This window comes from Cervus canadensis, chromosome 6 (assembly GCF_019320065.1).
Source record: "Cervus canadensis isolate Bull #8, Minnesota chromosome 6, ASM1932006v1, whole genome shotgun sequence".
Taxonomy (NCBI): Eukaryota; Metazoa; Chordata; class Mammalia; order Artiodactyla; family Cervidae; genus Cervus; species Cervus canadensis.
In genome coordinates, this window is record NC_057391.1 from 21,543,408 (window position 1) to 21,562,238 (window position 18,831).

Here is an 18,831-nt window from a genome sequence, read left to right on the forward strand (position 1 = left end):
TAATCATAAACAGCATAAAGAACCTGATCACAAAAGGCCCTAATGGTCACAGAGCCCTTCGGGGGGTAAGGGGGCCCTATTAGAGAACACAAAAATATTATTCTAAAAGTGGTTATAGTTAAAGATTTAGGAAAATAAGAGTTTAGGATTGTTAATTTTAACCAGGAGTGCTAAACAGAGGCTGCTTCACCAGAGCTGCAGAGTCTTTGTGTGGTAAACTTTTAAGATAAGTTTAGCTGAGAACTTTTACAAAAAGACTGACCTTTGTGTTAACAGGATTGTATTTCTACTATGTTGCAACCTGCTCTACCACCAGACTGCAACTTTTCTGTTTTCTGCTAGGCTCAAGGCAAAATAGAACAATAAAGAATAGACTACGGAAAACAGCTTTGCCTTCACCTAGGTCATAAAATGTTAATAGGCCCCAAGGCCAGAAGATAATGTACAAAGATCCACTATGAAAGAAGACTCTCATAAACAAAGAAGTATGCAGAAAACACCCTGGTTTCCTGAAGGACAAACTGACATAACGTTAAACTAAACTTTGTATGCTTATCTTTCACCTCTCCTTAGAAATGTACTAACTTAGGGAATAAAAGCAAGAATGTGACAAGAGGTAAAAAGATGTTTCAAGAACCAGGTTTCCTAAGTAAGGTCACCCGTCCCTCATAGGGCTAAAGATGTGACATGGTGGTCATCCAAGTAGGGTCCAGGCCCCAAAGGAGGCCCCTTCAGGGAGGTTTACCAAGCTCATTGGGTCTTCTCTCTTGACTTACAGATCAGTACTCAGTCCAAGATTCACAGTGATCCTCCCCCCACCTCTTTGCCCTCATCTCTCTCCCTCTCTCTCTTTTGCACACGTCCCTCCTCTCTGGTACGCTGGTCCACAAATTTCTAGGTTCCTCAGGATCCCCAAAATATTAGTCCAAGTCAAAGTGAGACAGTTGGACCATTTTTGTTAAGTCCCTCATGCACTGGTACCTAGAAGCTGCCTCTGTGAAGAAAGCTGGGCGATGTCCTGGCTCATCTCATCTGTTTTCCTTATCTCTGTGCTACCTGATGTCCAAGATCCACAACTTGTCTCATATATTTTGTCCAGTTTGCTAGTTGGAAGGTCAACTCTACCTTTATGAGTAAAAAGAAGTAACAGCAATTTACTTTTTAATTTTACAAATATGACATTTATGATGGATAGGGATAATAGCCTGCTCATTCAACCACACATTACATGAGAGCTGCCTTAAATGATCAGGTGGCTCACATGTGTGAAGAATCCGCCTGCAATGCAGGAGATGCAGGAGACTCTGGCTCAATCCCTGTGTTGGGAAGATCCCCTGGAGGAGGGCATGGCAAGCCACTCTAGTATTCGTGCCTGGAAAATCCCATGGACAGAGGAGCCTGGCAGGCTGTAGTCTCTAGGGCCACAAAGAGTCAGACACGACTGAGCGACTGAGCCCAGCACAGGGCACAGGGATCATTCATTCACCTGATAGTTCAGTCACACATTGTTTGAGACCTGACTTAGATAATGTTTCCAACATTATGTAACATTCCAACATTCCAGCAGCATGTTGGCTGTGTCTTGGGGATGAATAGAGCTAATTCAGGTGAAGGTCTTGGGGAGAGGAGGGAGCACTTTCCATGTAGAGTGGTCCTGTTCTGACCCATGGGAATTATGGAGACGTATGTAAAGAAGAAACCCTCTGACTATTCCTCCTAAAAATTGTTCACTGGAATTCTTTGCCAAGCTAGTGATACCATACCACACAGAAAATAATGGATGTAATAATGGAACGTTTCCCAAAGCATGTTTGTGTTTAGGGCTCTCCTCTTAGAGTCCTGTCCCATTCTCCTGTGTGTACCCCACAAAGTCTCATCAGGAGGACTAGGTCAGGAGTAGGTCAGGATGAGGAGAGTGAAAAAGCTGGCTTTAAACTAAGCATTCAAAAACTAAGATCACGGCATCCAGGCCCATCACGTCATGGCAAATAGATGGGGAAACAATGGAAACAGTGACAGACTTTATTTTCTAGGGCTCCAAAATCACTGCCAATTGTGACTGCAGGCATGAAATTAAAAGACACTTGCTCCTTGGAAGAAAATCTATGACCAACCTAGACAGCATATTAAAAAGCAGAGACATTGCTTTCCTGACAAAGGTCCATATAGTCAAACCTATGGTTTTTCCTGTAGTCATGTATGGATGTGAGAGTTGGACCAAAAAAGAAAGCTGAGCACTGAAGAATTGATGCTTTTGAACTAAAGTATTCAAAAGAGAACCCCTTGGCTCTTGAGAGCCCCTTGGACTGCAAGGAGATCAAACCAGTCAGTCCTAAAAGAAATCAGCTCTGAATATTCACTGGAAGGACTGATGTTGAAGTTGAAGCTCCAATACTTTGGCCACCTGATGAGAAGAGCCGACTCATTAGAAAAGACCCTGATGCTGGGAAAGATTGAAGGCAGGAGGAGAAAGGGACGACAGAAGATGAGATGGTTGGATGGCTCAATGGACATGGGTCTGAGCAAGCTCCGAGAGCTGGTGTTGGACAGGGAAGCCTGGCCTCCTGCTGTCCATGGGGTCTCAAAGAGTTGGGCACCACTGAACTACTGAAATGAGCTGAGGTCAGACATGACTGTGGTGTAATCTTTAAGATCACCACCAGAGGGCGGGGCTTCCTTCATTTGCGATTCCCTTTTGTATTCAGGAGCTGGTTTGACTGGCCTACTCTGTAGTCACAAGACAGATGACTGCTGCTGTGCAGAAAGGGGTCCCCATTTTCTGAGTGAGGAGCTTCTGTAACATCCAGCTGAAGACTAACTTTGTTAGATTTGATGTTTCTAGGGAACAAGGAGTGTCGCCAGAATGTTTTCTGCCCCTCACTCAGTTCTGGTCATCTTCTTAATACTTGGTAAGTAGCATTTTATCCTAAAATGATTTCTCATTTTCCTATGATAACAGGTAAGTCTTATTTTTCTTCTCTGGCTGAAAGCTTTCCTCCTGTACATTTCTACTATAACGAAGTGATTCTCTTGTAGGAGGGACCAATGGTGACTCAGTGAACCAGACAGAAGGCCCAGTGACTGTCTCAGAGGGGGCTCTCATGACCCTGAACTGCACTTACCAGACCACGTATTCAAATATCTATCCTTTCTGGTACGTCCAGCATCTCAACAAAGCTCCTCAGCTCCTCCTGAAGGGTTTAACAGCAGACAAGACGGTAGAGCATGAAGGTTTTCAGGCCACTCTTGTTAAGAGGGACAGCTCCTTCCACCTGCAGAAACAGGCAGTGCAAGCATCAGACTCGGCTGTGTACTACTGTGCTCTGAGGGACACAGTGATGGAGGGCTGCAGGGGGAGCTGAGCACAAACCCAAGGGGAGCAGGAGGCTGAAGTCAGGAAGAGGTATAGTCTCTCCTTGATCAGAGTTCAGTGTACATTTAGAGTTTTTCAGGAAAATCAATCAAGCTCAGGTCTAATCCTAGAAAGTCAGGAGGTTGGGAATTGCTCTACAGGGATAATAGGGTGGATGTCAGTCTTAAAGAAGACCGAAGCTCAGTCCCCAGAAGCACCCCTGTTCAACCAGAAAGATTCCTCTCTTCTCTAGGCAGACCTTAAAAAAAAAATCTATTTTTCTCATAATGTAAGATGAATATTAGATGCCACAGAATTAATAATTCATTTAGAGAAAAGAAATAGATGATTAAAAGCGCATCACCTGAATCATAATCATAAACCAACACAGAGGTATCAGGCAAATCACACAGCAGTCTGCATGTGGCTGAGACGTAACGCTATTGAGGTGCTGTTTGCAGTGAAAGCCTTTGAACTGGAGCTGCTGCAGCGTGGGATGAAAAAGCGTCTGTGACTTTTGAGTGGCCATGTTTCTTTTATTACGTATTTGTTTGTTTTATTTTTGGTCCGGCTGGGTCTTTGTTACTGACCTTGGGCTCTCTCCAGTTGCAGCAGGTGGAGGTTGCTCGTCATTGCGGTGCACGGGCTTCTCACCGCAGCGGCTCCTCTTGGTGCGGAGCGCGGGCTCCCGCTGCACCGGCTTCAGTAGCGGCGGCACGCAGCCTCTAGGGCTGCATTTCTGATGTAAGGAAATAAGGATGCTTGGTCTGGTGAGCTTGTACTCATTTTGGCTATAGGGTGGACATTTAAAAGCAAGATTATTTTAGCACACATTATTGATTCCTGTTAGACACATACAGCTGGACAAATTTTGTCCATCAGGAAGCTTGCTGTGATTGCATTAAACAGACAAGGAACTTTATCCATTGCAAATTTCCACAGAAACCCATGCCTTGGAGTGTAGAAAGAAAAGTTATGACGATTGAGAGTAAACAGTTCTATCTTCCCGTATGAAAGAAAAACTTGCGAGCTTATTTCACTGTAGATTTGGGCTGCAGATCCCTCCCCCCAAAAAGAGCTATACAAAAATGGATGCCTATTTGTTCTCAGAGGTCACTATAATCATAATAAATTGTTTTTGTCACAAAACGTATGCCTATCCTAGATGCATTGACTGAATATGCATGCAGCCCTGATGTAATTGTTGTTAATTTAATTACAGCATGGCAACCTGCTCCAATATTCTTGCCTGGAGAATCCCATGGACAGAGGAGCCTGGTGGGCTACAGTCCATGGAGTCACAAAGAGTCAGATATGACCAAGTCTAAATAGGCAGCTTACAATCACCAGCCACATCAACAAGCCATGACATGACCCAGGCAAACTGATATCAGCCAGTTACATCTCCTGTTCTGATGCAGAAGCGACTCACAGTTCAGTCACGGTGCGTGTGCCCTCAGGCACGGCTCAGGCATCTACTCAGAGGAAGAACTTCCCACATGGGGCTCCCTGGCCTGCTCAGAGCTCTCATAGCCTCTGTCTGCCTTGGTAAGGCTGGTAAGGATGACCGCCAGCAGACTCAGCTCTGCTCAGCTCCCATGTGTAGAGGTAGAGCAGGTGATTATTGTCTGTTGGGGTTTAGGAGAGTTGGTTAACTGGCAGAGGGATTAGAACTCTGAATCCTCTGTTTGTTCCTTGAAGCCCTCTGAGTTCCACCAGGAGAATCAGCCTCTTCCTTTCTGTCTCTCTCTCTCCATATTATATATATATATATATTTTTTTTTTTTTTTTTTTCTTCTCTCTAGGATCCATCATGGCCCAGAAAGTAACTCAAAACCAGTCAGAAATTCCTATGCTGGAGAAGGAGGATGTAACCTTGAACTGTGCATATGAAGCTAATAGTTATACTTATTATTTATTCTGGTACAAGCAACCACCCAGAGGGAAAATGATTTTCCTTATTCATCAGGAGTCTTTCAATGAGCTGAATACAACAAAAGGTCAGTATTTTTTGAACTTCAAGAAAGCAACGAGTTCCATCAGCCTCACCATCACAGACTTACAGCTTGAAGACTCAGCGGTGTATTTCTGTGCTCTGAGAGACCACAGTGATGCTGGTGCCTGAGGGAGCCCCACAGAAACCTCAGATGTCAACATGTGGAGTCCCCCAGCTATGAATACCTTTGTGAGATTCTCAGTAAGGAAAAGGACAGGTAGGGGTGTTAGACGCGAAAACCTCACTGTAAAGAAAATGCTATCTCTTTGGCTCAGAGAGCATATCTCAAAGTGTCATTCATTAAAAATACCTTTATCTTCAATTCTTTATCTTGCATCATTTGCCAAATTAAAAAAAAAAAAAGAACTTTTAAATGGTGATTTTATTGAAGCATGAAATTTGGCTTTAAAAAATTCAATAGTATTTGACTAAATCTGCATCTGAGTTGTTAGAGTTGTAGGTTCATTGCACAAATATTCATGCATTGCTAAGTCTGGCCATCATTGTGGATATGAAATATCTCTGAAAGGACACTTCTTGGACCCTCCCTGTGCCCTGCCTCACCTGTGCCGTGAATGACTCGGAATGATGTGCGTAGAGTAACTGTTACCACAAACCTTCACCCCAAGGGGAAACAAAACCCTACAGTTAGCTCAGAACTAACCTCATCACCTGGTCACATTCTCTATATGTGATTACAAAGTTATGTATGTTTAAGGTAGAAAATAGACTATGCAAAGAAGGAATGCTGAAAACAAAATAACTCACCAATTTTACTAGTCAAAAAAACTCTCTTAGAGATTCATACCTTATAGAATATTTCTATTCTGAGTTTTTACCTGACAGTATATTGTGAAATAATTATTTCACAACAATATTTACAGGTCAATATCACACATCCGAATGGTGATATTCCAATGTGCGATTTTATCATACTTTTGGGCTAATTCCATTTTACTAGCTTTTTAGATTGTTTTACTGACTGTAGTAAACAATAATGGAATAAACACGAAGGTATTTGGTGATTTTCTTGATGACTCCCAGGAGTTTAATAGGAGTTTACCATTAAATCTTTCTGATGTGGCTCCCTGCTCATTTCTGTGACCCTGGAGTATAGAGCATTTTCACTCTGCAATTACTAAACAGTCATATTTTCCTTGTTTCACAAAACTCTTTTATACAAAGGCTTTGCTTTATACTTTAGTCCCAATTAACTCCAGATGGCTTCAATTTTGGATGATTTTGCACCACATCTGTGCAGAGTAGCTGTCATATAACATCTAAAAGAGTTAAGTCTTTCTTGGTGACATTAGGTGGGAATTAACCTAGTGGGTTTGCTTTCATCTGGAATTCCAAAAAGGAAGACACTACTCTTCCTTGTGTAAGGATGTTCTATCCCTATTGTACAAATAACAATGATCCCAATAAAGAGCAATTTTCCAGAAAAGAAAGTATAAGTGTGTGCATGACACGCAAGTGTGTGAAGGAGAGAGAGAGATGAGAGAGACAACAGACTTACATAGCCATGTCATCAGGTAATTAGTTAAAAGAGTTGAATTTTGTAAAACATATTGGAAAGAAGGAAGTAAAGCCATCCAGAGATCAACTTTTAATGAAGAAAATAGATGTAAGCAGTTTCAAGGAATAAATCAAACGTGAAAGAAGAAAAATGTATCCTAGAATTGACTCTTTGCAATCCCATTTTTTTGCAGGTTCCTCTGTCCATGGGATTTCCCAGGCAAGAATGCTGGAGTGGGTTGCCATTTCCTTCTCCAGGGCATCTTCCTGACCCAGGGATTGAACTTGCATCACCTGCATTGGCAGTCAGATTCTTTACCACAGTAAAGTGAGAGAAGTTGTCATTGCAACCTAGTGTGAGCCTCAAAATCCTCCAGACTCCAGGGGAATATTCCAAACTCTCTGAGTCAGTCCTTTGAATCTCCTCTAACTTGGGGAAGATTGAAAAAAACACACACCACCACAGCTTCACTTTTTTCCCTTATGTTTTTAATATTTTTAAAATTTATTTGGCTGTGCCAGCTCTTAGTTGCAGCACATGGGATCTAATTCTCTGTCTGGGGTCAAACCCAGGTCCCTAGCATTGAGAGTTCAGCATCTTAGCCACTGCACCACCTGTGAAGTCCCTATTTATTCTAACTCTTTAGTGATTTTTCAGTTTCCTCATGTATCATTATTGTGCAGAATAGGCTAAGGAAAGTTAAAAAGTGGGCTTTATGTAAGTTTTGCAAGTGTCTTCAACCATGTATTGTGGTCTCTCTCCATGAGTTCTCATGTACTGCAGGCTGTCTTCAAAGTCCAAGACAAAAGGGATGTTGCAATTAATATGCTTTTATGTATCTACAGCTATATCTATAATTATGTATTGTATTTTTCAGTAGCTCAGTCATGTCTGACTCTTTGTGACCCCAATGGACTGCAGAACACCAGGCTTCCCTGTCCTTTGCTATCTCTCAGAGCTTGCTCAAACTCATGTCCACTGAGTCAGTGATGCCATCCAACTATCATCCTCTGTCATCCCCTTCTCTTCCTTCAATCTTTCCCAGCATCAGTGTCTTTTCTAATGAGTCAGTTCTTCACATCAGGTGGCCAAAGGATTGGAGCTTCAGCTTCAGCATCAATCCTTCCAATGAATATTCAGGACTGATTTCCTTCAGGATTGACTGATTTGATCTCCTTGTAGTCCAAGGTACTCTCAAGAGTCTTCTCCAACACCACACTTCAAAAGCATCAATCCTTCAGCACTCAGCCTTCTTTATGGTCCAACTCTTACATCCACACATGACTACTGGAAAAATCATAGCTTTGACGATATGGACCTTTGTTGGCAATGTAATGACTGTTATGACTATAACTGTGAGCTCTGTAGGGTCAGGAAATGTGAATGCATTGTACATTACACACTACATAGAACATAGTGGTTACATATTAAATATTGGTTGACTGAAGAAGAATTAATTCATAAAATCAACAGATATAGAGCTTCTACCCTTTGGATGCTGTTAGGTAATTGTGGATCTATTTTTTCTTGTAGTTCATTTCTCATCACCATAAGAATACTTCTGTTTATATGTGTCATAAGTTCCCTTTCTGTTTGAACAGATTTTGTTCATATGGTACTATTTTTAGGCTTGCAATTAAATTAAATGGTCTCCCTCCTGTTGGCATAGACAGAGCCATCTTAATCACCTGAGTGAGTCTATAGTAATGTATATCGACTTGTTCTCTTGTAAACTTGGAAGTCCCTCTTATCAGTGATTCTTCTAGATTTCAGCCAATGTTAATGTACCCCTGTATTATCTCTTTCTTGCTTTCATTTCTAGACTTTTTAATCTTCGAATTTTAGCCTCAAATATTTACTTGCTGTGGCTAAAGATATGAATCCTGTTAAGCTAAGGATGGTAGTGGGCAAGGAGGGAGCAGTGGTCCAGACTGAAAGAAAGTCACAGTTACCTTAGTTCTCTTTGAGCCCCAATACTTTTCCTTTCCATCCTAATTTCTAGGGTTCAAAGGAAATGACCTTTGTATAACAGGTAGGCTCCATACACTAGATATTGCCCATGAGTACAACTGATGGTGTCAAACTATCTGTTTCTATTTATCTTTACCATTGCCATGACTTGTGCTGCTTCTTTGTATATTTTTGCTTTCAAATCTAAAGACCTAGTTTAGGGATAAATACTCCTATCATTGGGAGTCCTAGACTAACAAGAAAAGTGCCTTGTCAGTTTTTCTAGTTTCTGTTTTCAAGGGCTGACTTATTTTGATCAAGAACAATTTTAAGCTCCTGGATTCACAACCCTTAAGAAAATTTTTTGAAAGTGTTATCCTCAATTATAATATTTGTATTTAAAAAATTGGTATCTAAAAGACTCTGCCCCGGGGACAGTAGAAAGAAGAATTACTACATCCTTGGAGAAATGAGCTGTTTGACCTTGGAATGCTGACTGTGACAAAAGGTCAATGGAAGCCTGTAATTTTAGCAAAAAGTAATAACAGAAAGAGGGAATTTTCATTCTTGGGACAATTTGTAAAGAATATTCTCTTCTTCAAGAAGCACATGCTCAATTATAGGAAAGAAGTATTAGAAAAGGAAGGAGATTCTGACGTTTAGCTCAGTTTGATGACTTAAAGATTGATAGGCATTTTTGTCAGAGAACTTTAAAGAAATGTGAATGTTAGAAATATCAGTTATCTTTAATCATAAGACAGATGTAACCATTTTCTGAATCTTTACTAGAAAGCATTGTCCTGTAATACATGATAGAGGATTTCAGAGGTGATGAATTGAGAAGGACTTGGCTTTTTACTACAGTTTTAACTTTACTCTTTAGGTAGAGAAATCACACTAAGTGTAAAAAGGGAAAGCCACAGGCTCAAAGAACGAATTTTTTTTCACTCCCCTATGAGAAGTCTTCAATCCACACTTTGGTCATGTTGCTTTGAACTAGTTACTTGATAACAGCAAATAGGTAAAGCCTGAAACAAAGATGATGACACAGCCCCTTAAATATATTAAAAATATATATACATTATAAAAGTTAGCTCAAAATGGATCATGGACTTAAATGTAAAATATAAAACTATGCAACTCTAAAAAAACATAAGAGAAAAACTTTAGGCTTGCAGCTAAGTAAATCTTAGATTTGACACTGAAAGCATGATACACTCACACACACATGCACACACCAAACTGAATCAAAATTAAAAACCTTTCCTCTGTAAAAGACCCTGCTAAAATATGAAATGGTAAGTTACAGAACTGGAGGTGAAAGTGAAAGGTGCTCAGTCATGTCCGACTCTTTGCGACCCCTTGGACTATACAGTCCATGGAATTCTCCAGGCCAGAATACTGAAATGGGTAGCCTTTCCCTTCTCCAGTGGATCTTCCCAATCCAGGGATCGAACCTAGGTCTCCTGCATTGCAGGTGGATTCTTTACCAACTGAGCTATGAGGGAAGAAAACGAGCCTCGGATTCGAACAGGTGTTTCACCAAAGAGGGGATAAACAGATTGCAGATTAGCACCTGAAAAGATGTTCAACAATATTAGCCATCAGAGAAATGCAAATTAAAGCCACAATGAAATATCACTACACAAATCTCAGTGGGGCTAAAATAAAAAATAGTGATAACAATAAATTCTGGCAAACATGTGGGAAAAACTCAGTCACTCACAAATTGCTGATGAAGATCTAAAATGATACGGGCATTCTGGAAAATAGCTTGGCAGTTTCTCATAAAACTAAACATGCAATCACACATCTGGACACTTATTCTAAATAAATAAAATATTTTATTCACATAAAAACTTGTACCTGAATATTCATAACAATTTATTCACAGCAGCCGAAATATGGAAATAACTGTGTCCCTCAGTGGGTTACTGGTTAAGCAAACTGTGAAACATCTACGCCATGGAATACTCTTCAGAAATGAAAAAGACCAACAAGTTGGATACATACAGTAACTTGGATAGATCTCATGATTTTACTACTTATGCTAAGTGAAAAAAATCTCATTGGCTACTTCTATATAATTCCATTTCTAGGTCATTGTTGTTGTTTAGTCGATAAGTCAGGCCTGAGTCTGTAATCCCATGGACTCCCACCAGGCTCCTCTCTCCATGAGATTTCCCAGACAAGAACACTGAAGTGGGTTGCCATTTCCTTCTCCAGAGGCTCTTCCTGACCCAAGGACTAAACCTGCATTTCCTGCAGGTAGATTCTTTTACCATTGAGCCACCAGGGAAGCCCCTCTATGACATTACTAAACAACAAAATTGTATGGATGAAGAACAGATGAGTGATTGTCAGGTTAATGATTAGGGAAGGGGGTCAGTGTGGCTACAAAGGTGTGCATGGCCTAGGGAAACCTTGTTATGATGAAGCAGTGTGCATCTTGATTGTGGTGATGAACCTATACATGTGATATACATAAATACATGAATCTGTACATGTGTAAAACCGAATAGAGCTACACACACACACACACACACACATGTATCTGCATGCAAAACTGAGGAAATCTAAAAACTGAAACCTGTGGATTTTACTAATGTTAATTTCCTGATTTAAATACCAGGGAGGAGACCAGGTAAAGAGTACACAGAGCCTCCTTGTACATTTTTGGAAACTTTCATGACTCTACAGTGATTTAAAATTAAAAATATTTTTTAAATGACATGCAATTTTCATAAAGTTCGCAACTATAAATCATCTCTTGAGCTTCATTACCCATCACTCATCCAGCTCCCGGATTCATTTAGTGTCTGTTCTACAAAGAGCTCCTGCATTTATCTTGCAGTTATCTTTCCCATCTTCTTTCTGAGATACACATTCAGAAACAAAGAAAAGCTGCCTTCTAACTATCATTGTAAGAGAGCTTGCTAAGTCTGGGTAAAATGAATTATATGAAAGGATGCTAAAATTGATATGTTAGTACAAGGACTTTTAAATCACTGAGAAATTACCAAATTTTCAAATAAAAAGTCCAACAACAACAAACTCCAAACACTGTTAGTGTAAGAACTTCTGTGCTGCTTATTCTTTCTTGTCACTGAGTGGGTGAAGGATAAAGTGACATCAAAACAGTGCAGCTGAGAGCTGATGCTCTTTTTCCGCATTGAAGCTAATGGGGTTGGGGCAGAGTGTGCTGTTCAGACAAGTCTTAAGAGAGCTCCTATAAATGGTGGTCAACTCCACAGCATAGACACACGTTCAATGACAAAATCCAATGGGGTGTCATAGAAGCGAGCAAATTAAGCAAGGCTAGTTTTGCTATACTTATCTTCTGCTACCCACTCTGCCCTGTGACTTTCTGACCTGTCTGGTGTCTACATTGGAGAGCTCTTCTTTCCCTCTGCCATGATCGCCTGTTCTGTCCTCCCAAGATCTATCACGTTCTTGACCCTGAGTTTTAGTTATGCTTGGTCCCTGAAGCCAGGCATAAAATTATTTGAAGAAATGGATTTCTTAACTTATATTCCCAATTCTCTGTCAAAGAGGTTTCCAGACAGATGCACATCTATTCTATCCCTCTGCTTCTCTCAGCACTCTGGTCTTTTTAAGGTCTCCCCTGCTGAGACTCTTGTGTACCGTAGAGGGAAACACAGTCCATTACACCAATACCGCTGCTACTAAGCCCCTTCATTCGCATCCGACTCTGTGCGACCCCATGGACTGTAGCCTGCCAAGCTCCTCTGTCCATGGGATTCTCCAGGCAAGAGTACTGGAGTGGACGGCCATGTCCTCCTCCAGCACACCTTCCCCACCCAGGGATTGAACCCACATCTCTTACATCTCTTGCACTGGCAGATGGGTTCTTTACCAGTAGTGCCACCTAAGAAGCCCCATTACACTGATGCTTGGGCTCAACTCCCATAACCCTTGGTAGCACTTTAGCTTTAAAGTACATCCAAGGAACAAAGACATGATTAAAATCGCAGGCAGAGAAGGCTTTTCTGATTACTGCTTTAGACCTCCTGTGTACTGTGCCCACCAACATAAAAGATGTTCTTCCCTCAATATTTGTCTTTGTAGGTGGCATAGTTGTCCAGTGAGATGTTTGTGTTTGTAATTCCATTCCTTTCATTTTCCCAGTGTCTTAAAAGTCAAAAGCATGAAGCTACTTGAGGATTTGCTCGTGACTGGCTGAGCCCAGCAGAAAGGCTCTCTTGCGCATTAGAGAAGAACTAAGACACGGGAGCAGCCCCTCAAGGGAGAAGATTTGGAATCATTAAAATTGCATCAAGAGTGAGGTGGCAGGATGGAGAACATGCTGGAATGTGCATTCATGGTCTTGTGGCTTCAGCTTGGATGTAAGTTGCCGGTTAAGAGGTGAGAACTTATGGGCACATTTTTCCAAAGACGGGGAGGAGAGAGAGAGGAGTCTAGACACTGCTCATCCAGGCTTTGTGTTGGGATTTTAAGCACTGCTGAACTGAAAGCTTTGTGTTGTTTCTGACTTTGTTCTCCTGAACAGGGCTGCGTGGAGAAGACCGAGTGGAGCAGAGTCCTCAGACCCTGAGAACCCAGGAGGGGGGCAGTCTCAGTCTCAACTGCAGCCACATCGTCAGCGGTTTCAGAGGGCTACAGTGGTATAGACAAGACCCCGGGAAGGGCCCTGAACTCCTCTTCCTTCTTTACTCAGCTGGGGATGAAAAGCAGAAAGAAAGACTGAGAGCCACCTTGTTAAAGAAGGGAAGTTCTCTGCACATCGAAGTCCCCAAACCCGAAGACTCAGCCACTTACCTCTGCGCTGTGCAGACACAGTGCTCCCCAGGCACCTGCAGACCGTACCCAAGCCCTGAGCCTGCGGCTCTAGAATAAGGGCGTCTCTGCTGTTTTCGTGCCTCCCGAGCACCCAGGGCCTCTTCCCAAGTGGTCCTATGGAGAACGAACTCTTGTGACGCAGCCAGACAGCAGAGATTACTGGGCATTCTGTCCAGGATCCTAGACAGTCCCCTCCCCCCGCGTGTCCATGGATCAGGCTGCTCTTTTAAACAGCCCAGAGCTTCGCCTGTGTAGATTCGAAAGGGATAGTGGTGGTATGGAGTCTTTGTTTCCAGTCTTGGGCCCCTTGAAAAGATGCCACAGGAACCTTCTTCCCTAAAATAAATATTTTGGCATTCTCTTATAATAATCTGGCCACACATCTGTAAGAGAATCTTTCCCATTTTAATATACTCTCGAAGGTTATATCTCCACCAGCCCAATACTACATTTCTCTTCTCCTTAATAATCAAATTAGTTGACTGTCTAGACTTACTGTCCCCTCCTTGAACCTGACTTCTGTGAGCATTACTCCGTGAGAAGCTCTCACTTAAACCAGTGGCTTTGGTGGTGATAAAGCCAATGATTATTTCTCAACCTCATCTCATCTGAGATTCTCACTTTTTCATCCTTTTTAAAAATAAAATTACCTATTTTTTAATCAAAATAATACTCTCATTTAGTTACAAAATCATATAGCACTCTCTTTTTCTTCTCACTCTTCCACATAGTCTATTTTTGCCTCCCCAGAGGAACCACTTTTTATTCTCAGGTGCTGACACTGACATTTATCTCCATATTCAAAATGCTTCTTGGCTTTCTCTTCTCTCTCTCTGTAACTGAGGTACAACACATATAATAAAGTGTACAAAACGGAAGCTTAGAACTCAAAGAAATTTTACACTTGTTAATATCTACATGCATAGTGTATATTATCTCTGGCTTTTTTCACTCAATAATATCTTTGCAATTCACTGGTGTCACTTTGTGTATGTCTTGTTTGTTCTTTTTTTAATTGATGCATAGAGTTCCTCTACATGAATATCTAACAATTTAATTATTCATCCTCCCAGAAGTAGATATTTGGGTTGTTTGGATTGATTACAGTCTTGTGCTACTGTGAAAAAAGCTGTGTGTGAGGGAAAAAACCAGATTTTTTTCCTTCTTGGGTAGGGAAAAATCCAGTTCTGCCCTATTATGTCCTTCTTTCCTATGAATCTCCTTTACTACTCGCACAAAACATTTCTGGTCAACAAATGTGTTTTTTCCCATACTAAGCAATTCTCTGCAATCCCACCTGAGTATCCTATCATTCTAGTCAGTTCTGACACTTTCTTCCTGAAAAAAGCATGCCAGTCACAAGCCCAAGTGATCAACTGTGCTTCTGAACAAAAGACTGTAGATAGAAGACTCCCAAAACAAGATAAAACAAAATAAAATCCTAGGCTCAATTAATTCTCTAGAGTGACTCACAGAACTAGGAGAAATATTTCACTTACTTTTACCTGTTTATTATAAAAGGCTATGATAAAGGATACACATGAATATCCAGATGGAAGAGACGTGTAGGGTCAGGTTTGTGAGAGGAACTGTAGAGCTTCCATGTCCTCTCCAGGGACCACTCGCCTAGCACCTCTGTGTGTTCACCGACGGAAAGCTCTTCAGTAGGTCTGGGGTCTGGGCAGTGGTCCTAGGAGATGACTCCCCAGCCCACTTGTCGTTCTGCATTTTCATTTTAACTGCACCCCACAAATGATATAGCAAGTCCTACTTAACTGGCTAAGATCACCTATAAAATGTTGAATAGAATTCTTCTTATTCCCAAACTCAGAGGTAAAGCATTCAATATTTCACTGTGACTATTAATTATAGTGTTTTTGATAAATATTCTTTATTTATTTAAATTGATTTTTAAATGTGAAACCAACTTTCATTTCTAGAGTTAAGTGCCCTTAGGAATGTTGTTTTGTCCTTTTTACATAATGAAACATTGATTTGCTATTATTTTATTGAGCACTTTCCCCCCATTTTCCTGAATGATGCTAGTATTCAACTTTTTCTTTTCCAAGTTAATGTCAGATTTTGGTATCAAGATTGTAATGGTTCATTAGGTAACTTGCAATTCATGGCTTCTTTTCTACCTGTGGAAGAATTTGTGTAGGGTTTTTAATGATTTAGAAACAATTTTCAGAAAGTTCACTATAGTGAGGCCATGTAAGCATAGCCTTATGGGAGAAACTTAATAATCCTGAAATTATAGATTCAGTTAGTTTAACAGATAAAGGGTTCTTTATATATTTAGTTTTCTCTTATGATGGTTGACAAATTGTGTTTTTTTCTGCCCATGTTTTATTATTTGCTACCTTTACTTTCTTTTATTTTAACTTGCTACTCTTTCCAGTTCTTTGAGTTGCAGCTTTGCCTATTAATTCTCAACATTTCTTTTTTCTGACAAATATAATTTAAATTCATAAATTTGTCTCTAATTACAAATATTCCTTGACTTACAATGGTGTTATGTGCCAAAAAACTTATCATAAGCTGATAATATCTTTAGTCAAAAGTTCATTTAATACACCTGAACTCTGAACATCATAGCTCAGCCTAGCCTACTTTAAACATGTTCAGAACACATATTAGCCAACAGTTGTGCAAAATTATCTAATACAAAGCCTATCTTATAATTTGATGCAGACTACCACGTATAATTTATTTGGCACTGTACTGAAAATGAAAAACTGAGTGGTTGTCTAGGTTCAGAAGGGTTGTGTGTTGGTTGTTTACCTTTGCAGTCGAGTAACTGACTGGGAGCTGCAACTTGCTGCTGATGCTCAGCATTAAAAGACAGCATCATGCTAGCCCATGAACAAAATTCAAAATTAGAAGTGCAGTTTCTACTGAATCCATATTATTTTTGTACCATCGTAAAGTTGGAAAACAATAAGTCAGGGACTTTCTGTACTGCCTTTGCCGCTTCTTACATGTTTTGATATGTCATATGTTCATTATTATTCAACTAAAATATTTCCATTTGAAGTGGGACCTAAGAATGGCCAAATCCTGCCCTGCTCACCACAGGGAAGATTCCTGAAGATGCTGTATATATTAGCTTAAGACAAACAGAAGGTGAAGAAGGACTTTTAGCTGATCCCTGGACCTAATTACTTCCAGGACCTAACATCACTTGTCCTCTGATTACCTCTAGGAAAAGTAAGTTTGAGGTTCATGCTTAAGTAGAGTTTCCTACTTCCTTCTGAATCCAGAATAGCAAGCTCAGAATTCCTACAAGGGTGAGGTGGAAAGATAGGACACACCTCAAATTGGCCAAGAGTTGATTTACTTTTCAGGCATCTGGGCTGAAATAGAAAGAAGAGGCAGCCCATCCCAGGGCACTAAATTAGCCCTCTATAGAAATGCATTTATCACAGGTGGCAAAGACTTCAAAATTCAGGAGCTATAAGCAGAATAAGTGGACTCTGGAGCCCAGTGTTTAAGTTAGACTGAGAACTGATCTCCTGGGCTTCTCTGGGGGCTCAGATGGTAAAGAATCCGCCTGCAGTGAAGGAGACACGGGCTCAACCCCTGGGCCAAGAAGATCCCCTGGGGAAGGGATTGGCTGCTCACTCTACTATGCTTGCTTGGATAATTCCATGGACAGAGGAACCTGGCAGGATACCATCCATGGGATCGCAAAGAGTTAGACATGAATGAGCGACTTGCATTTTCACTTTTTTTTCAATCTCCTACTCATAAATGGACTCTGAATGACAGAATCAGCCCTCCTCACTCCTCCTTTGTGGGTAGAAGAAGAGGGGGGTTTACAAAGAAGGAAAGAAGTGGAAGCTTCCTGATTCAAGGAGAGAGACACAGGTATTCTTGTCCATACCTCCTGGTTTTGTTCAGTTTTTGATCTTTTGGGTTTTTAGCTTTATAGTCTGCCCAATGTCTTCAGTGGAATAGATCCAAGAATTATCATGAGATTCTTGTTTCTACCTGCTGTCTTTTTGTCATTCTCATCTTCAACATCAGAGTCTTTATTATCATTTATTGAACCACTACCATATGCCAGGTCCATTGCTCAGCACTTTAGATACTCCTTTTGTAATCTAAAACCCACAAAGTAATATTAATCTATCCTCAGGAAAGGAAACTGAGCCTTAAACATGTTTAAAGATAAAGGGATTTCTGAGATAAATGCTGCAGGCAACATAAAATGAGAATTAAAAAATAAAAACTCCAGAGTTAAACAGTTCAAAATTTTTTCTGCTATACAGCAGAAAGTAACATAACATTGTAAATCAGCTATACTCCAACAAGAATTAATTTAAAATGTAAATAACCAGTTTGAATAAGTTGAAAAAATCTTTGCAAGTCAGAAATAAGTCTACTTACTCTTTTGACAACTGTCTAGTATATTATAATAGAGATCTATCATAACATATTGAGTATTTGTATTGAAGGATATTTAAATATCCTTGCTGCATACAATATGCAATTTTATAATGTATTTATAAGGTTATTTCTTAAAAAATTCTCAGACAAGTGGAATATCTGGCCAATGATATGAACATAGCACCTATGAATCTTATTTAGCTTATACTTCAGTTATAGGATGTGAAAGTGCCCATTTCCTGATATATCACACACATTGAATGTGAATATTATGATTCTTAACTCTTTTTGCAACCTGATGGCTGAGAAATGATAGAAAGGGATTTTCAAGAAAGTGTGAATTAAAGAAAACAATTCTTAAGAACTGAAGTGGCAAGAGGAGGGAGCAGTTACAGGAATGTGAAGAGGTTCAGCTGCAGCTGTGCAGTAAAACTTACAATTTCTTCTTTTCTAACATAAGCATTTATGCTTACATTTCTCTCTAGGTACCTGTGTGTATGAGTTACTCAGTATTGTCTGAGTCTTTGCCACCCCATGGACTGTAGCCCACCAGGCTCCTCTGTCCATGGAATTTTCCAGGCAAGGATACTGGAGTGGGTTGTCATTCCTATCTCCAGGGGATCTTCCCCATCCAGGGATCGAACTTGGGTCTCCTGCATTGCAGGCAGATTCTTTACTGTTTGAGCCATCAGAGAAGCCCCTCTAGGTACATACTTAGCCACATTCTGCAAATCTGATGTGTTAAAAATTGTTTCCCTTAGGAGGAGGGAAAGAGATAATCATTTCTCTGGCAACTCTGGG

General features: G+C 40.5%; 1 pseudogene and 1 gene segment (V, D, J or C); both read left to right on the forward strand.

Moving 5' to 3' along the window:
* LOC122443251 overlaps positions 1–13,828 on the forward strand; it is a 51,928-nt gene extending 38,100 nt beyond the window's left edge. Inside the window, 2 exon segments of the V gene segment in view lie at positions 12,967–13,184; positions 13,349–13,828. Coding sequence covers positions 13,133–13,184; positions 13,349–13,695 — 399 coding nt within the window.
* LOC122444185 lies at positions 2,766–3,866 on the forward strand (annotated as a pseudogene).
* Positions 13,829–18,831: the final 5,003 nt, after the last annotated feature.